The 21,650-nt window shown below is 41.3% G+C and overlaps 1 protein-coding gene across 1 annotated transcript in view; it reads left to right on the forward strand.

Moving 5' to 3' along the window:
- The window catches only part of LOC141201398 (uncharacterized), a 147,155-nt gene extending 136,679 nt beyond the window's left edge, over positions 1-10,476 (forward strand). Inside the window, exon 4 of the mRNA XM_073663389.1 lies at positions 9,246-10,476. Coding sequence (XP_073519490.1) covers positions 9,246-10,426 — 1,181 coding nt within the window. The 3' untranslated portion in view covers positions 10,427-10,476. The remainder of the gene's footprint in view (positions 1-9,245) is intronic.
- Positions 10,477-21,650: the final 11,174 nt, after the last annotated feature.

Genomic DNA, 21,650 nt, shown 5'->3' on the forward strand with positions numbered 1-21,650 from the left:
TTTTGTCTGCTCCGTCCGGTCTCTTGCAATGCTCACGCTGTTGTGAATGACCTGCCATGACGTCACTGAGTCATGTGACCCATCACATGGCTCAATGACGTCCCCGCAGGTCCTTCACAGCAGAGCGAGCCGCCCAACACACTGGATGCAGCGGAGAATACACCGGGAGGACACCGGAAGGTGAGTATAAACTTTATTTTTTTATTTTTTACCATTCTTATTCTTTTTTTTTAAGTAAATTGGTCACACTACTATAAATCCATGCCTGTTGCATGGATTTATATAGTGTGAACAAGTTGTCAAGCACTTTTCCAAGTGATGCTAAAATCGCTTGGAAAAGCGCTTGATAACCCGCATGCAGAAATGCCTGCAAAAACGTTTGACAAACGCTTCTACCTGGCAGGAAAAAATAATGTAAAAAACACATGCGTTTTTCCTGCCAAGTAGAAGCTTAAAAAATATGCAGCATTTCTGCATCTTGGGCACATAGCCTTATACAGGATGTATGATGCCCCCACACAGTGTAATGCCCCCATTATGCCCCTTATACAGGATGTATGACGCCCCACACAGTGTAATGCCCCCATTATGCCCCTTCTACAGGATGTATGATGGCCCCACATAGTGTAATGCCCCCATTATGCCCCTTATGCAGTATGTATGGTGCCCCCACACAGTGTAATGCCCTCATTATGTCCCTTATACAGGATGTATGATGCCCCCACACAGTGTAATGCCCCCATTATGTCCTTACGCAGTATGTATGATGCCCCACACAGTGTAATGCCCCCATTATTCCCCTTATGCAGTATGTATGATGCCCCTTATGCAGGATGTATGATGCCCCCACACAGTGTAATGCCCCTTATGTAGTATGTATGATGCCCCCGCACAGTGTAATGCCCCTTATGCAGTATGTATAATGCCCCCACACAGTGTAATGCCCCCATTAAGCCCCCTATGCAGGATGTATGATGCCCCCACACAGTGTAATGCCCCTTATGCAAGATGTATGATGCCCCCCCATCTTGCCCCTTATGTAGTATAAAACCTACAAAAGACAAAAAATATATCTCATACCCTACCATCATTATATATAAATGTAAAGCAAAGTTGCATATGAAATATAGGGTACTTAGTGAACTATTTTTGATCAAAAAAAGTATACAAGCCGTCCCACCAGCGACAAGGTGACCCTAATTGGGACGGTCCTACACTGTCTATATTAAAAACCTTACTGTATATCAAAGTTGAAGTAATGCATATAAAAGGGTAGACAAATAGAACCGTGTCCCAAAATCAGATCACCTAAGCCCATGGTAAGCTACATATATACTGACCAGCACAACAAGGGGGATGCCACACCCCTAATTTGCACAGAATGCAAACAAGACAAAAAACCAAGCAATGTGAACTGAGGTCTAAGATGGTACACATGCAAGAAATAGGAGCATGTTCTCACTAGCAAAAAGATACAAAACCTACAAAAGACAAAAAATATATCACATACCCTACCATCATTATATATAGATGTAAAGCTACTTTCCTTACATTTATATATCATGATGGTAGGGTATGTGATATATTTTTTGTCTTTTGTAAGTTTCGTATCTTTTTGCTAGTGTGAACATGCTCTTATTTCTTGCATGTGTACCATCTTAGACCTCAGTTCACATTGCTTGGTCCCTTATGTAGTATGTATTATGCCCCACACAGTGTAATACCCCCATTATGCCCCTTATGCAGTATGTATGATGTCCCCAGACAGTGTAATGCCCCCATTATGCCCCTTATACAGGATGTATGATGCCCCCACACAGTGTAATGCCCCTTATACAGGGTGTATGATGCCCCCACACAGTGTAATGTCCCTTATGCAGGATGTATGATGCCCCCACACAGTGTAATGTCCCCATTATGCCCCTTATGTAGTATGTATTATGCCCCACACAGTGTAATGCTCCCATTATGCCCCTTATACAGGATGTATGATGCCCCCACACAGGGTAATGCCCCCATTATGCCTCTTATGTAGTATGTATGATGCCCCCACACAGTGTAATGCCCCCATTATGCCCCTTATGCAGTATGTATGATGCCCCCATTAGGCCCCTTATACAGGATGTATGATGCCCCCACACTGCGTAATGCCCCTTATACAAGATGCATGATGCCCCACATGGTGTAATGCCCCCATTATGCCCCTTACACAGTATGTATGATGCCCCACACAGTGTAATGCCCCCATTATGCCCCTTATGCAGGATGTATGATGCCCCCACACAGTGTAATGCCCCCATTATGCCCCTTATGCAGTATTTATGATTCCCCACACTCAGTGTAATGCCCCTTATGCAGTATGTATGATGCCCCCACATAGTGTAATGCCCCCATTATGCCCCTTATGCAGTTTGTATGATGCCTCCACAGTGTAATGCCCCCATTATGCCCCTTATGCAATATGTATGATGCCTCCACAGTGTAATGCCCCCATTATGCCCCTTATGCAGGATGTATGATACCCCCACATGGTGTAATGCCCCCATTATGCCCCTTATGCAGTATGTATGATGCCCCCACACAGTGTAATGCCCCCATTATGCCCCTTATGCAGTATGTATGATGCCCCCATTAGGCCCCTTATACAGGATGTATGATGCCCCCACACTGCGTAATGCCCCTTATACAAGATGCATGATGCCCCACATGGTGTAATGCCCCCATTATGCCCCTTACACAGTATGTATGATGCCCCACACAGTGTAATGCCCCCATTATGCCCCTTATGCAGGATGTATGATGCCCCCACACAGTGTAATGCCCCTTATGTAGTATGTATGATGCTCCGCACAGTATAATGCCCCCATTATGCCCCTTATGCAGTATGTATGATGCCCCCACACAGTGTAATGCCCCCATTATGCCCCTTATGCAGGATGTATGATGCCCCCACACAGTGTATTGCCCCCATTATGCCCCTTATGCAGGATGTATGATGCCCCCACACAGTGTAATGCCCCCATTATGCCCCTTATGCAGGTTGTATGATGCCCCCACACAGTGTAATGCCCCCATTATTCCCCTTATGCAGAATGTATGATGCCCCCACACAGTGTAATGCCCCCATTATGCCCCTTATACAGTATGTATGATGCCCCCACACAGTGTAATGCCCCCATTATTCCCCTTATACAGTATGTATGATGCCCCCACACAGTGTAATGCCCCATTATGCCCCTTATGCAGTATGTATGATGCCCCCACACAGTGTAATGCCCCTATTATACCCCTTTTGCAGGATATATGATGCCCCCACAGTGTAATGCCCCCATTATGCCCCTTATACAGTATGTATGATGCCCCCACATAGTGTAATGTTCCCACAGTACCCCCCCCCACACACACACACAGTATAATATAATTCCAGTGTTGCTAAATGAGACGAGAATTAGCTTTATGGACGATGCGTCTATGAGAAATGTATTCAGCGGCAAACTCAGAGGAAGAAACTGCTTGTTGGCTGTGGCCTAAAATATAAAGGTTTTATTAATAGATGACAGTGAAAATAACTGAATGTTGTAAAATAATATAAATACCATTGCTGTTAGGGTCCCCGCCAATCTCTGTATTTTCTGGTCAGTCCCAATGATCTTGTGATTATTGCAGCCAATCTTCTGCTGGCGCAGTGAGTAACACAGCCAGTGATTGGGAGCATGGAGGAGATGTCTTAGTCAGCAATTCAACTTTTGTTCCAGTCCATACAAGACTAGAGAATACAACACCTACACGGTCTATCTCCTGATATATTTCCCTTATTATCTCCAGTAATTGTATTATTACACAGGGTTTTTATGATGTTACATCGGCTCATCTTCTTCTCATTCAGGTCCCTACAATATCGAATCCTCTCAGTGAAGATCTTCTATATAAGAGAATTTTCCTGATTTATCCATCAAAGATGGATATGGACAGAGACAAGATGGTGGAGAGGATATTACACCTCACCCTGGAGATCCTCTTCCGGATTACTGGAGAGGTGAGAGATTCTGATGACGTCACATTACATCATTCTTATCTATGGGAATAACAGATGGACAGAACTGGAGAGGTGAGGACTCTGGAAATGTCTGGAGGGAGATTTATTAATGTGTCTCTCCATAACCAGGATTACACAGTAGTGAAGAAGACCTCTAGTGAGCGCTGTCAGGTCCCTGTGTCTGAGGGATGGGAAAGACCCCTGAGCCCAATCACAGGGCCTCCACCTCACCCCCTGATACATGAGGACATCAATGACCAGAAGATCCTAGAACTCGTCTACAAGATGATTGAGCTGCTGACTGGAGAGGTGACACTGCTGGGAATGCTGGGACATTATACAGTAACGCTATGAAGGGATCGGGGGGGATGACGGTATCATTGTATATGTCAGGTTCCTATAAGGTGTCAGGATGTCACCGTCTGTTTCTCCATGGAGGAGTGGGAGTATTTAGAAGGACACAAAGATCTGTACAAGGATGTCATGATGGAGGTTCCCCAGCCCCTCACATCACCAGGTAATAAACGGGACTAAATACACACGGCCTATAATTATCTGTATGTAAAGAATGAATTCAGTCCCTGTATGTGTTTCCTCCAGATCTATCCAGTAAGAGGACAACACCAGAGAGATGTCCCTGTCCTCTTCTTCCACAGGACTGTAAACAAGAAGATCCCAATGTTCCTCAGGATCATCAGGTAGATGGAGAGAAGGTGTCATGAGATCTCCCCTATGATGTGTAGACGGCTGTGAAGGTCTTGTGCTCAGTCTTGTTTTATCCACCAGTATTATATGTTTTATACTTGTGTAATGAGAATGGTGGAGATGGCAGGATTACAGCTGATCATAGATGGGACTTCTCCATCTGTCTGTGACTTTTACAATATTTCTTTCAGGGTGAAGATCTGACCCATATTAATACTACAGAGACATATGTGAGCGGTGATGAGTGGTGTAAAGAGGAGATTCCTACATATGACTACCCAGGTGAGTAGTAACCACTAAACGTAGAGAAGTCACAGCTTCTTCTCAGTCACCGGCTGTGGCTGCTTTATCACTGGTGTAGTCTGGCCGTATCACAATCGTATGATCACCATTTTGCCTCTAGATCACAACATTCTCCTCCATCCAAAACTGTTCAAATGAATTTGGGCATTGAAAATCCTTTTCTAGAGACCTTAAAACCTGGAGGATCCACCTACCCCCTTTGATTAGACTCCTACCTGCGGACTCTTAACTGCCCAGATCTGTAAATAAAGAAAGCTAAATGACAGCGTACATAGAATGTGCTGACAAGTTAGAAAATTACTTGAAGAAAAATACGATGGGCCTGTAAGAGAAAGCGGAGGGTAATGATGCTGTTGGCTTCCTAGAACCCTGATATCTTATTGGATGAATCTACCTTCTCTCCCTTCTGTGCCGCTGAATGTGCTCATATGGTCCCTACAAGACCAGGTCCAGTCTTTCTGGACAAACTTCACTTTTATGATCGACAACATTAAATGTGCAGTGAGGGACAAGTGTGAATTTTTGTACAATAACAGCAGAGTTTCCCTTTATCCTGACTTTACAATATCTTTTAAAACCAATTAACTTCAAACAGGATTGCGATAAACTACATTAAAAACATTACACCTGTGCCATGATATATCTCTAAGCTGTGCGTGGCTGATGGCTATAATATACATCTATTCATGCCTGCAGGAGATGTGTTGGCATGGCTCGAGCCCTGGTTTCATGGATTAACTCAACGTCATAAATTCCATTATATTTTCAATCCTAAGGAATTCAGATTACTGCATAATCTCTCCTGAAATAGGGGCGCAAATACTTTCTCTACTCTTCTGATTAGCATTTATCGTAGCTCCTCTGGTCCACCACAAATGAGTACAACTCCTATTTAGTGTTGGAGTTCTTCTCCCAAACATAAATTGTTTTGGGGGATGTTACATATATTTTTATTCTTGTATTTTTTTACATGTTCCTTCTGTATGATAGTTTATTTGTGGCGGGATCGGGCTCACTTATGTGAGTCTGTAACTACCTAGTAGTTAGTTACAGACTGAAGTTTGTTTTTTTTTACTGAAGAAGACTGTTCAGCTTGATCATTTCAGCCAGTGTGTGGCAATCTGTCACAAAGACAGGGATCGAACAGTGTGCTGCCTACCTGGCGCTCGAGTCCGGCACATCGCTGATCGGGTTGACAGATTACTGGGAGGGGCTGGTGATTACCCAGCAGTCATGGTGCACATTGGCAAAAAATGACAAAGTTAGAGGTAGGTCGAAGGTCCTTAAAGATGATTTCAGGGAATTCGGCTGCAAGCTTAAAGCAAGGACCTCCAAGGTGGTATTCTCTGAAATACTACCTGTACCACGTGCCACGCCAGAGAGGCAACGGGAGATTAGGGAGATAAATAAGTGGCTCAGGAACTGGTGTAGGAAGGAGGGGTTTGGGTTCCTGGAGAACTGGGCTGACTTCTCAGTTGGCTACAGATTCTACGCTAGGGGCGGGTTGCACCTCAATGGGGAGGGTGCAGCTGTGCTGGGGGAGAAAATGGCTAAAAGGTTGGAGGAGTGTTTAAACTAGGGATTGGGGGGGGTATTCATTTTATAGGTGGAGAAGATTGTGCCCAGGTCACTATCTGCACTAATAAGGAAATTGGGGGTGGGGTTAGAACAGTCAATATAGTAAGAAGTTATAGAGGTACAGAAAGATACATAAAATGCATGTACACTAATGCCAGAAGCCTCACCAACAAAATGGAGGAATTAGAATTAATTTTGTTGGAAAATAATTATGACATGGTGGGGATATCTGAGACATGGCAGGACGAGAGCCATGACTGGGCAGTTACTTTACAGGGCTATAGTCTGTTCAGAAATGACCGTACAAACAAGCGAAGGGGGGGTGTGTGTGTTTATATGTAAAATCATCCTTAAAACCCATCTTGCGGGAGAATATATGTGAATCTAATGAAAATGTAGAGTCCCTGTGGGTGGAGATAAGGGGTGGGGGAAAAATAATAAATTACTGATAGGGGTTAGTTATAAGTCTCCAAAAATAATGGAAGCAGCGGAGAATATCCTCATAAAGCAAATAGATGAAGCAGCGACTCAAGGAGAAGTCATTATTATGGGGGACTTCAACTACCCTGAAATACACTGGGGAACAGACACCTGTAGTTCAAGCAAAGGTAATAGGTTTTTGACAACTTTGAGAGACAATTACCTTTCACAACTGGTTCAGGACCCAACAAGAAGGGGGGCACTGCTAGACCTAATATTAACCAACAGACCAGACCGCATATCAAATATACGAGTTGGGGGTCACTTGGCTAATAGTAATCACAAAATAATACGCTTTCATGTATCCTTTAATAAGATGTGTAGTAGCGGGGTTACAAGGACACTAAACTTCAAGAAGGCAAATTTCCAACGTTTGAGAGATGATTTTAGTGCAATAAACTGGGACGATATCCTGAGACATAAAACTACACAAAACAAATGGGAGACATTTATTAACATCCTGAATAGGACCTGTGCACAATATATACCCCTTGGGAATAAACATGCTAGAAATAGGAGGAAACCACTATGGCTAAATAGAGCTGTAAGGGGCGCAATAAGTGACAAAAAGAAATAATTTAGAGAACTAAAGCAAGTAGGTAGTGATGAGGCATTAAATAAATATTGAAAATTAAATAAATTATGTAAAAAACAAATCAAGGCAGCAAAGATTGAGACAGAGAGACTCATTGCCAGAGAAAGTAAAAATAACCCCAAAATATTCTTTAGCTACATAAATAGTAAAAAACTAAAAAATGATAGTGTTGGCCCCCTTAAAAATAGTCTGGGTGAAATGGTGGATGAGGAAAAAGCCAATATGCTAAATGATTTTTTTTCAACCGTATTTACACAAGAAAATCGCATGACAGAAAACATGATTAGTGATAACAAAAATTCTCCATTAAATGTCACTTGCTTAACCCAGCAGGAAGTACGCCGGCGTCTAAAAATCACTAAAGCTGACAAATCCCCGGGCCCGGATGGGATACCCCTGCGAGTACTGCAGGAATTAAGTAACATCATAGATAGACCATTATTTTTAATCTTTAAAGATTCCATAATAACAGGGTCAGTACCACAGGACTGGCGTATAGCAAATGTGGTGCCAATATTCAAAAAGGGGACAAAAACTAAACTTGGAAATTATAGGCCAGTAAGCTTACCCTCTACTGTGGGTAAAGTCCTGGAGGGTTTCCTAAGAGATTCTATACTAGAGTATCTGAAGAAGAATAACCTCATGACCCAATATCAACATGGGTTTACGAGGACTGTTCCTGTCAGACTAATCTGATCAGTTTTTATGAGGAGGCAAGTTCCGGACTGGACCAAGGAAATGCAGTGGATGTTGTGTATATGGACTTTTCAAAAGCTTTTGATACGATTCCACACAAAAGGTTGATACATATATTTTCCCCTATCCCCATTGTTCTAATTTTATGTATGTGGGGTAAGAACTGGCTCAGTGATCGGAAACAAAGGGTGGTTATTAATGGAACGAACTCAGGCTTGGTCTCAGTTAACAGTGGGGTACCACAGGGGTCAGTATTGGGCCCGCTTCTTTTTAACATATTTATTAATGACCTTTTAGGGGTCATACAGAGTAGTATTTCAATATTTGCAGATGACACACATTTAGTGGGTTCTTCTCACTATAGTAATGCAAAATAAATGGATGCTAAATGTGGTTTGGGCACACTGCAAAGCTCAGAAGCGAGGGGGAGATTTGACTTTGGGAGAGCAAATTTTGATGGATTGGTTTATGAAAACAAAGTTGCTTTTCAGGAGCCTTTGAGCCACTAATAATGTGGAAACCTCTGGTTTTCCATTGACAGATGATGGACCTGAGTGGGGACTTGTTTTTTGTGAGATGAGTAGAAGTTTTTATTGGTATTATTTTCGTCTACATAACATTTTTTGGCTTTTTATTCCATATTTGGGAGACAAGATGAACAGTTGAACACCACGGTTTACTGGTTCATCCTGTGAGGTTTTCTATTAGACTGTGAAAGGTCATTTTGTTGGTGAATAATTCAGTAGTTTTACATAAGTTGCCATTTTTACAGTTTGAGCAGAAATGTTAAAAAATATATATAATTCGAGGATATTTTATTCAAAATATAATAATTGGTTTTATTCTTGGCAGATGACTGTACCAGGAGATCAGAGGGACAGAAGATTTTTAAATCGGATGATCTTGAGATCCCACAGGATACAATTGAAGTGAATGCCATTACTCCAGATATACCATCATCCATTCACAGCAAAGATCTGTCATCTAATCCTTTGAAACAGGTCTTGTCTTCTGATTCATTACCAACTACTAAGGAAAATCAAAGTCGCAAAATAAGCATTAAAAAACAGATTACTCCTAATTCAAAGAAGCCATTTTCACATTCAGAATATGGAAATAGTTTTTGCCTCGAAAAGTCTTTTCTTAAACATCAAAGCATTCACACATCAGAGAATAGATTTTTTGGTTTCAAGTGTGGGAAATTTTTTAACCAGAAATCAAATCTTGTTAATCACCAGAGAAGTCACACTGGGGAGAAGCCATTTTGTTGTTCAGAATGTGGAAAATGTTTTACAGAGAAATCAGGTTTTATCGCACATCAGAGAACTCACACAGGGGAGAAGCCATTTTCCTGTTCTGAATGTGGGAAATGTTTTAACCAGACATCAGTTTTGGTCAATCACCAGAAAACTCACACAGGGGAGAAGCCTTTTTCATGTTCAGAATGTGGGAAATGTTTTAAACAGAAAGTGCATCTTGATAACCACCAGAAAACTCACACAGGAGAGAAGCCCTTTTCCTGTTCTGAATGTGGGAAATGTTTTAACCAGACATCAGTTTTGGTCAATCACCAGAGAACTCACACAGGGGAGAAGCCTTTTTCCTGTTCAGAATGTGGGAAATGTTTTACCCGTAAAGCGATTCTTAATAACCACCAGAGAACCCACACAGGGTTGAAGCCTTTTTCATGTTCAGAATGTGGGAAATGTTTTAACCAGAAATCAGATGTTGTTATACATCAGAGAACGCACACAGGGGAGAAGCCTTTTTTCTGTTCAGAATGTGGAAAATGTTTTAAGCAGAAATCAGATCTGGTTAAGCACGAGAGAAGTCACACAGGGGAGAAGCCTTTTTCTTGTTCAGAATGTGGGAAATGTTTTACCCGTAAATCAGATGTTGTTATACACCAGAGAACCCACACAGGGGAGAAGCCTTTTTCCTGTTCAGAATGTGGAAAATGTTTTGTGAAGAAATTCTTACTTCTTCGTCACCAATGTACTCACACAGGCCAGAAGCCATTTTCATGTTCTTAATGTGGGAAATGTTTTACACAGAAATCAACTCTTAATAAACTTCAGAGAACTCACAAAGGGGAGAAGCCTTTTTCATTTTTAACTGAAAATTGTATCTTCTTAAAGGGGTTTTCCACTACTAGGACAACCATTTCTCATTCCTCATATTTGGCCTTGTTAAAATAAAAACACTCATACGCACCTCCCATTCTGGCGCTGTTCCATTAGTGTCACAACTCCCGTTCCCGGGGCTCACACAAGATTGTTACATCACGCAATCCTGCTCTCAATCAACGCTGCCTTTGGACATATTGAGCATCAACAGGAAGGACATGGCCTGGACAAAGCATCAAGAGAATGCACACACTGAAAGCACTCTCTTCAGACTGTATTCCTGGGGGAATTATAAGCAATTTACAGCCTCCAACATGATGTCTGATATGGGAAAAAAAGAAGAGATCAGAGGTTAATCTGAGGTCCTCCACCTCTGTCAGCATGTCTGGTATGCAGCGTTTCTTATGGAAGGTCTTATCTTCCTGCTCTGGAGCTATTACTGCCTCACCTCAGCGTGGAAAAAGAAGCAGTCTTAACCCTCATGATGCCAGACAGCTCCAGCCTGTAAGTCCTGCACCAACTTCTCTCTTAATGTAGGCCTCACAAGAAAACAGCTCCACAAATCTCCCTGTACCCTCACCAAAGCCCACATACTGAGCAGTGCTTGCTTCACAGGGAAATTTACCCCCCCAGCCACAGAGGTTCTGATATGGGGAACGCCATAATTGATTTGTATTTCATATTTTGCGTCTATCCCTACTAAACAAGAGATAGAGCAATATATACAAAGGCTGGAGACCACATACAAAACTGAAATACATTCCCTCACTTCTTTCCTGTCACAGCTTACTGATAAGTTAAAGAGATTAGAGGCTGATGTCTACAAGATGTGGACCATCCAAATGCTCATAAACATACAGTCTATTTAATTTGGTTGATGACCATGAAAATCACAATAATATCTGGATAAGGGGTGTACATGAAAGCATCAATGCACAAGCAATCATGCCAACACTATTGACATTAATCAATAATATCCTTGGTGACCCTATTGACGAGGAGGTGGAGACCGACAGGGTGCATCATACATTAGGCAATCATGGCCCAGATCCTGAGCATCCAAGGGACATTCTCTGTCACATACATTTTTTTCAATGTAAGAGGCCGTTGTGAGGAAAGCTGAGGAGTTGGGACCTGGTGATTTTCAATGGAAAACGTATACAATCGATCATAGATCTATCCTGAATGACACTTGCTAAAAGAAGGGTATTGAAACCACAACTTGATGCTCTATTGAAAAATGGCCTGATGTACTCCTGTGGTACGCTTTCCAGCTGCAGGTCCGAAAAAATGGAACATTGTATACTTTGAAAGATCAAAGTGACGAGACCTTTCTGTGATGTCCTGGACGTTCCCAGAATCCATATATCTGACTAGCCACCTGCTCCACCATTGCCACAGAGAGTTCCAGCACGTCACAGAAGGCGTTCAATGGATCAGGAACTTGATGGCGATGCAGCCAGATGGGAAAGGAACCTGCCAATCATATGAGTTCCTGAAATGAATCTTGTCTTCCCTGATGAGAGACAGTTTGCCGATGCTTACTTATTTCTTTAAGCATATAATTAGATATTTCTAAATAGAGCATTAGGTGCCACTCTTCCACTATATAAAATGTCTAAGTTCATATAAGATCTTAGACCGGCATATAAGTTGAGTTCACATGATACTACTGTAATATCAGGCTATATTACTTTACTCGCTATATATTCCATGGTTCCCCCTAAAAGAAAGCCTGGGACTGAAGGTTGGACTTACGCCTGTAAAGACAACCCCCAGTTAGGGACTTGCATTGGGATCTGCTTGTTTCGCAATTTCCTACTGTTTTGATATATTCATAATCTATACTTCTTAGACACTGAGAGGTTGACGTTACTATCTACCGTCTATACTTCTTTTCTCTTAATCTTTCTCTCTTCCATTCCCCCTTTTTTTCATATAATATGGCACAACTCAAAACTTGTTCATTGAATGTCAGAGGACTTAATGTTCCAGAGAAAGGAGCTCAAGTGTTTTATCATAGGCATAAACAGCACGTACATTTTCTCTTTCTTCAGGAGTCACACTTTAGAGGCGATCATATACTGTACCTCAGTTTACTAATAGATATTATTCATCTTGGCGTCCCAGAAAAATGCAGTTTTGAAGTCTAAGGTGCTGAGTATAGGCCACCACAGATCACTGCTGCATACTATTGTAGAAACACTGTCTGACACGGAGAGGAGGTATGTGTTTGTTAAGATCTCCGTCTACTCCAAAATTTTGACTTTGACAAACTTCTGTCTTCCTAATTGTGACCTAATTAAGACATGCTGTCATTACTTAAACTAAAACATTTTGTGGAGGATCTTATCATCATTGGAGGTGACTTTAATTTTGTCTAGGACCCTTCTTTAGACGCATCCCTGGACCAGAGTCACCAATCTAAATCACCCAAAAGCTTTGCTAATTGTGCTCCGGTCTCTCCTACTGGTTGATGTCTGGAGGATACTGCATCCAGATGTAAAGGATTATACGTATTATTCTCCTTTACATAATACATATAGCCGTAAAGACTTTTCCTTAATTATCCATCACTTGCTTACGTGGCAACCTACATCTCTGATAGTGACTGCTATATGGTCAGATCATGGTCCTGTAATCTGACTATACCTGACTCCACCAAGGCTTCAGCTGTGGGAACTTAAATGATAATCTGCTCAAAGTCCGTGTGCCCACTATGCGTTTTTTAAGCATTTCCGCAGCGACAATTCCGCTGCAGAAACGCTTAAAAAACGCTTGGTAGAAAGTCTGACATGTTCCCCAATGATCATTGCGGAAAAATCCGCAGCACTACCAATTATTTTGTGGAATCGCAGCGTTTTTGCCACCATTGACTTGCATTGGACTGCATGACATCTGCATCTGCACATGCGGATTCAATGTGCGGATGGTACCGGGGTTTGGAGAAGAGGAGAAAATCCTCCAGACCCGGGTACCATAGTACCTGTAAAAAAAAGTAAAATAAAAAATATACATTATACTTACCTTCTGATGGCCCCCGGTCTCCATAGCGATCCATCCTGGCTTGCCGGCAGCTCGCGGTGGACTAAAAGGACCTGCGTTGACGTCATTTAGTCATGTGACGGGTCACTCGACCGCATAAGTATATGCATGTGATAAACACTTCACTTCCGCTTGTCCCTGGCAGGTAAAACGCATGTGCTATCCGCATGCGTTTTTTTCTGCCAGGGAGATGCAGAAACGCTCAGGAAAAATCCGGAGCATTTCTGCATCGTGGGCACATCTCCTTCAAATATATGAGCAAGATGAAACTGCCTTACCTTTTCAATGGGAAGCACTGAAATGCATCCTCAGAGGCATAATAATAAAACATGGATCCAGGCTAAAAAAAGAGAGCAGCTAAAGTCTCCTATTTGCTCGATCGGCCTGCACATGTGCCTTCTTGAGCAGGGGGACCTTTCAGGCATTGCAGGATTTTAAACCTTTAAGGCGTAATGTGTTACCAATGGTTTTCTTGGTGACTGTGGTCCCAGCTGCCTTGAGATCATTAACAAGTTTCCCCTGTGTAGTTTTAGGCTATGTGCCCACGATGCAGAAATGAAGCAGAAAATTTCTGCAGCATTTCTGCATATCCCTGGCAGAAAAAACGCATGCAGATTGTGCATGCGTTTTTCCTGCAGAATACATGCGGAATACATGCAGATCCACATGCGGATTCACATGCGTTTCCGCATGCAGATTGACAAGCACTTTCCAGGCGATTTTAGCATCACTTGGAAAGTGCTTGACAACTAGGTCACACTGTATAATCCATGGAAACAGCATAGATTTATATAGTGTGAACCGTAAAAATAAAATAAAGCTATACTCACCCCCGATGCCCCGGCGTGGCTGCAGCGCTGCTTCCTCACTGGTTCCTGGCTGCCGGCATATCGCGAGACACAGCGGTGAAGGGCCTGCGGTCACATGACTGTGACGTCACCGAAGGTCCTTCAGCGCTGCCGGCATGCAGAGAGAAGCCTTCGGAAAGGTGAGTATAAACTTTATTATTTTATTCTTTTTTTACAGGTACAATGGTACCCAGGTCTGGATGAGAGTCTCCTCTCCTCCAGAACTGGGTACCATCCGCACATAGAGACGCATACAATCCGCTTGTACAAATGTGCAGACGCGCATTGTATGCGTCTCAATGCAAGTCAATGGCGGCCATTCCGCTGCGCTTCCGCAAAATTAAATGACATGCTGCGGATTTTTGTACGCAGCATAAACGCTGCGGAAAAATCCGCAGCATGTGCATAGAACATGCGGAATCCCCTTGGGGACCATGGGTTGCGGATTACCTAGCGTTTCACAAGCGTTTAGGCTGCGGAAATTCCGCAGCATAAACGCTTGAAAAACGCTACGTGGGCACCCAGCCTTAGGCTGATCTCTCACCTTTCTCATGATCGAGGATAGCCCACGAGGTGAGATTTTGCATGGTGCCCCAGATCGATGTCGATTGACAGTCATTTTGTATTTCTTCCATTTTCTTACTATTGCACCAACAGTTGTCTCCTTCTCACCCAGCATCATACTTATGGTTTTGTAGCCCATTCCAGCTTTCTGCAGGTCTATGATCTTGTCGCTGACATCCTTAGAAAACTCTTTGGTCTTGCCCATGTTTTAGAGGTTAGAGTGTGATTGATTAATTGAGTCCGTGGACAGGAGTCTTTTATACAGGTGACTATGTAAGACAGCTGTCTTTCATGCAGGTAACGAGTTGATTAGGAGCATCTAACTGGTCGGTAGGAGCCAGAACTCATAATTGTTAGTAGGGAATCAAATACTTATTTCTCACTGCAAAATGCAAATAAATTTATCTCATTTATACAATGTGATTTTCTTAATTATTTTTGGATATTCTATCTCTCAATGTTAAAATTAACCTACCCTTAAAAGTATAGACTGTTCATGTCTTTGTCAGTGGGCAAACTTACAAAAACAGCAGGGGATCAAATAATTATTTTCTCCATTGTACTTATGGAAGGAACCAAATGGAAGCTTCCATTCTCAGTATAGATATGGGGCCTCTTCGAGAAAGTGACTTAAAATGTTGTACACTAAAGTTAATATATAAGGCGTCGGATAGGGGTAAAAATATTCTGGGGATTGGAAAGTACACAAACTATACTCCTTTATGGCACAACTATAACTTACCAGAGCTACATAAACTAAAAAATATTAGTGAGTGGGAGGATAGGGGTATATGTTTGGTGTCACAACTCCTGAGGGATGGATTATTCAAGAACTTTGAACAAATAAAGGCAGATTTTTACTTTCCACATAGGGTGTTTTATCAATACCTGCAAATACGTCATGTGTATAGTACACAACTTAGAATAAACGCCATACTGATTAATAGACATCACGCATTAGATACCATTACTACATCGTTGGATACAAAAGGTCTAATATCCCTTATTTATAGGCAGTTACTGGCCCTACATTTGGATAAATATCCTTTGATGGTTAAGACAAAATGGGAGGAGGATGTGGGTCTCTTATCTGAGGAGCAATGGGTGAAATACTGGATTTGACACCTAAACTTTCCTTGTCTGAGTCACAAAGATTGTCCCGAATTCTTCTCATTCATAGGGTATATAGATCCCCAAGTATTTTATTTAAAATTTGAATTCGAACGGATGACACATGTCCTAGATGTGGTCAAAATGACGCCCACCTGATGCATATGATGTTGAAATATTGGCGACTACTGGAAGGGGGTGATCGCTCTTGTACTATCTGTATTTGGGATACAACTTCAGTTGGAACCTAAAATCTGTATCCTAGGACTCCTGGGAGAGGACGTAGACCCAGACTCCATATGGCAATAGCTAGCTCAAGAATATTATTCCAAGCCAGAAAGTTGTTGGCACTACATTGGATAGACAATTCTCCCCAAACGATAACAGAACTAAAATCCAGGATAAATAATACTATATATTTGGAAATATTTAATATAATATCTTATATTAAAATGAACGCTCTTAAGAAATCCATACACCTATGGAAACAATGGTTAAATACCCCAGGTATTGCTTCAGAAAACCTTCTCAGAAATATTATACTGGACTGTTTGTCCATTTCCTTATAGTAAACCGTGAGCTTTTTACTTATATCCAAAGTGTCAGCAAATAATAATTGTCTCAGTCCACACAATTGCCCCTTCTTAGATATATTCTTTTTCTTTTGATGTCTCAATAGGGAAAAAAATAAGCCGTCAGGAAGTATTCAGATATTTATGTACAAATGTAAAATTACTGTTCCAAAACATTGTACTATAGAGCGATATTGGGATTTATATCATTGTAAACCGGTTCTTGTATTCTTTACTGGTTTTTATTTCTTTTTATTGTTTTTCTCACAATGTTTGTATAAGAAAAACAAAATGTTGGTAATTCTTTGTTTTGTTCAATAAAAACAATCTGATTGTAAAAAGAAAGGAGCGAAGGTCTTAAATAGATCAAACGTATTCAAAATACCAAGATCGCATGTGAAGGTACTCATACGAATTCACAGATAAATATGGTCACCCATTGGCAAGAAGGTTCCAACAGCACATGTAAAGGATATACGTATCCAACATAAAAGGGGCACCCGGGCCAGAAATTCATAACCCCACTGACACAGCGGAAGCATTTCATTGCTGTTATAGCTCACTATATAATATTCATGGACAATACCACAACATGCCACCTAATATTCTTTAAACAAAAATTGACAAATATATTAAGGACACTGCCGTTCCTTCCTTACAGACCCCTGAGCAGGAGGTACTAGACAAAGCTTTCACTGAACAACAGATAGGAGAGGCCAATAAATCATTCCCTATCGGGAAGAGCCCTGGGGCAGATGGATTCAATAATAGATTTTATAACATGTTTGCACCTCTCTCATTACCATTTTAACTAAAGTGTTCAATAAAATCTCAGAAGACTTTACGCCCCAATCACTTGAAGCTTATATAATGGTTTTATCAAAGCCTGGAAAAGAACCAAATACCTGCCCTAATATTCATCCAATATTATTCATTAATGTAGACGTCAAAATATTTTGTAAAATAATTACAACACGGCTCTCCCACTACCTACCCTCAATTGTTAGCAACGATCAGCTTGGTTTTGTTAAGGGTAGAGAAGCTTGTGATAATACAGATTAAAACATTGTTGTTAAATTCACATGCAAAAGCCCAGGGGATCCCAATGTGCCTTGTTTCTGTCTACACTAAAAAAGCATTTGACACAGTGCATTGGTCTTTCTTGAAGAGCCCCCTACCACAAATTAGGTTGGACTCTTTCTTGTTATCTAAAATTCTATCATTATACACTGACCCTAAAGCGATAGGGTAAACGGCCTACTATCTGACACATTTTCTATTAAAAAGGGGACGAGACAAGGGTGTCCCTTATCACCTCTCCTATACACATTGCTGATGGAACATTTAGCGGTAGCATTACACACAAATCCAGATATTAGTGGAGTTACTATAGACTCACATCACTATAAACTAGCTCTACATGCAGACGACTTGTTCCTCTATGTTTCAAATCCACTTATCTCATTTTTTCTATAATAAAATATTTAAAAGAATTTGGCCATGTAAGCAATTTTAAAGTCAACTACTCTAAAACAGAAGCCATGAACATAACTTTTAACGCTGAACTGACACAAAAACTCATTTCTAACTTTCCCTTTAAGTGGCAGAAAGATGCTATTAAGTACCTGGGTATACAAATTCTGGGGAACTTGGATAATCTGTATGATTTAAACCCCATCCTTGAACAAACCATTCAAAATCTAATTAATTAGAACTTAAAACCCTTGTCCTGGTTTAATCGTGTTAATGTGATCAAAACTGGCATTTTACCAGATCTTCTTTATATATTTCATACCGTTCCGGTCTGCGTTCCTCAGACCTTTTTCTCCCTTCTCAACAATTCTAACAGCAAGTTTGTATGGGGAACATCGAGGCCTAGGATACGTGTTAAATTATTGTGTCGTCCCAAAGAATAAAATGGGGTACTAATCTGTCAGATCTGAAAAAAAAAATCCCATCAATCTTTGATTCTTATGAGAGCAGTGGACTGATTTAGGTCTATGGAAAATAAGCAGTGAATGAAACTGGAAGAGGACCTCTCTCTCTGGACACTCACATCTCAACCTTGGATTGACAAAATACATGGAGAAACTAAACTATTAGGCTGTGTGCCCACTATGCGTTTTTCAAGCGTTTATGCTGCAGGGCCATCGGAAGGTAAGTATAGATTTTTTTTTTTACATTCTTTGGGGGTCACACTATATAAATCCATGTCGTTTGCATGGGTTTATATAGTGTGAACAAGTTGTCAAGCACTTTTCCAAGTGATGCTAAAATCGCCTGGAAAAGCGCTTGATAACCCGCACGCGGAAATGCATGTGAAGAACGCTTCACATCCGCATGTCCCTGGCAGGAAAACGCATGTACAATCCGCATGTACAATCCGCATGCATTTTTTCTGCCAGGGAGATGCAGAAACGCTGCAGAAATTTTCTGTTTCATTTCTACGTCGTGGGCACATAGCCTTAATAATACTCACTCAACACTTTTTGCATACATGGGAGCAAGTCCTAATCTCATCATCTATATCACATAGGTTGGGTCCATTAATGTCCTTGTTTGACAACCCAGATTTCCCACCTGCTTCAGGTGTGGACTCCTTTCTAATCTAGGCAAGATTTGATTGGGTTAGATTGAGACATGTTCTTATTGGATCAGGCTCTTTTTCTTCCTTTACATAACTTGGTGGCTCCTGACCAGGTAGGGGTCTATCCTGCTTGGCTTATTTCCAGCTCAGGTCATTTATAAATTCTCACATATTTCTGACTAGTATAAAGGATGAACTCACTCCGTTTGAACCCTTAATCACTCAAGTAGGTCCTTGTACTAAACTTTTATCTTATATACACAAAGGGACACTATACACTGTGTTCCAAATTATTATGCAAATAATATTTTCTCAGATTTTCCCAAATTACCTATATGAATTGCAGTCATTGTAATTTTCCAGTCAAATAACTATTAGAGTACAATTGAAAGGTTTTTGTACAAACTGCCTATGATAACAGTATATTTAAAAAAAAACTCAAACTGCACTCAAAATGCATGTTCCAAATTATTATGCACAGCAGAGTTTTCAACCTTTTCAATTTAATAAAGAACAAAAAAATGGTCATTTTTGAAATTATAAGCATTAGCAGGTTATTACAAACTGAAATCAAATAGTTTTCAACTCAAAACTTTATTCTAGGTGATGTTACATTTTCACATAGGACCCCTTGTTCGAAAGGAGCTTCTGAACTCTCTGGTCCATTGAATTTGGCAGGTTTTGGATGGTTTCTGCTTCAATTGTTTTGCATGAGGACAGAATACCCTCCCAGAGCTGTTGCTTAGATGTGAACTGCCTCCCGCCATCATAGACACTCCTTTTGATGATCTATCCAGTGAAGGACCTGCGATGACGTCATTGAGTCATGTGACAGGTCACGCGACCGCCAACGTCAGCGGTCGCGTGACCTGTCACATGACTCAATGATGTCATGTCAGGTCCTCACACCACCGTGGGCCGCCTGTTAGAACCTTGCTGTTAGGTTTTTTTTCCTTTGCTGGTCACATGACCTTGTTGGCCTATTTAATCCTGCTCCGCCCTTCTGGCTTTGCTGGACTTCATTGTATATCTACTTTCTAGCTAGCCTGTGCTCTGTATCTAACTCTGTTAGTTTGCTTGGTCTACGGACCTCTAGGTTCTATCTATTTTGTTTGTTCGTCTGTCTGCTACTATTTCTGTTAGGAGGTGTCCCATATTCCTCCCAGTCCTTAGTACTTGTAGGGATTCCCTCCCCAAATCTATAGGTCTCCGTACAGACTAGATTAGGACTTTAGCAGGTCTGATCGCAGGATCAGGTTCCCTGTTACATCGTAGGGATTCAGCTGAGTCTTATAGTAGGGACAGATCTCCTCTCTTTCCTTAGCTTTGGTAGCAGAACTTAACAGTAAGTCCAGCCTGTAAATTCTCTAAGGAAAGATTTTTTTTTGTTCCATCATGGTGTCGGTTCAGGATTTGGCTAAACACCTGCAGGGACTCTCTCTGGAAGTGGCCGAGCTCCGTCAGCACGTGAGTAACTGTCCTGGAGCATATTTCTTGGAGCCTAAGGTATGTTTGCCGGATTTATTTTTTGGTGAACATCGAGAATTTTTTTCATTTAAAAATGCTTGCTTATTGTATTTTCGTTTGAGACCCAAGTCCTCTGGGGATGAATCCCAGCGCGTAGGGTTCATAATGTCACTTTTGCGCAAAGAGCCTCAGGAGTGGGCCTTTTCTTTGCAACCTAGTGATACATGCTTCAGATCAGTGGATAGTTTTTTTTCTGCTTTAGGACTATTATATGATGATCCTGACCGTGTGGCATCAGCTGAGACTGAGTTGAGACGTTTAAAACAAGGATCAGGTAATATGGAAAAATATTGTACACATTTTCGTCGTTGGTCCACTCAAACAGGGTGGAACGATTCTGCTCTGAAAAGTCTATTTCTTGCTGGGCTCAGTGAAAAGGTTAAAGACCTGCTAATTGCTTATCCTACACCTGAGGATTTGCAACAGGCTATGCAATTAGCTATACGGGTGGACAGAAGACTGCGTGCTAGGGTTAATGAGAGCAAATCCTCTGCTATGTCAGTTTCTGGTTATGATAATGTGTGTACTAACAGTGGTGAACCGATGGAGATTGGATCGGTGGCACCTCGCTCTCAAGAAAAACACCGTCGTTTTTCAGAAGGCTTGTGTTTCTATTGCGGGAAATCTGGTCATTTGATTAAAGGCTGTGAGCTTCGTATGAAAAAAGAAAAAAAAATGGTCAGTCACGCCCGTATTGCCTGTTTAAATTCCAAGGGTATATTTTTAGCTGCTTCCACGATTGCTCAGGAAAAATTAATGGAATTTCGGGTGTTTGTTGATTGCGGGTCTACACTGAATGTTATTGATGGGGGATTCGTGGAAAAACTCAATTTAAAACCTGAACCTTTATCATCCCCCATTGCTGTGGTTTCTGTGGA

Source organism: Phyllobates terribilis, unplaced genomic scaffold, assembly GCF_046119375.1.
Source record: "Phyllobates terribilis strain yellow unplaced genomic scaffold, ASM4611937v1 Scaffold_115__1_contigs__length_5345438, whole genome shotgun sequence".
Taxonomy (NCBI): domain Eukaryota; kingdom Metazoa; phylum Chordata; class Amphibia; order Anura; family Dendrobatidae; genus Phyllobates; species Phyllobates terribilis.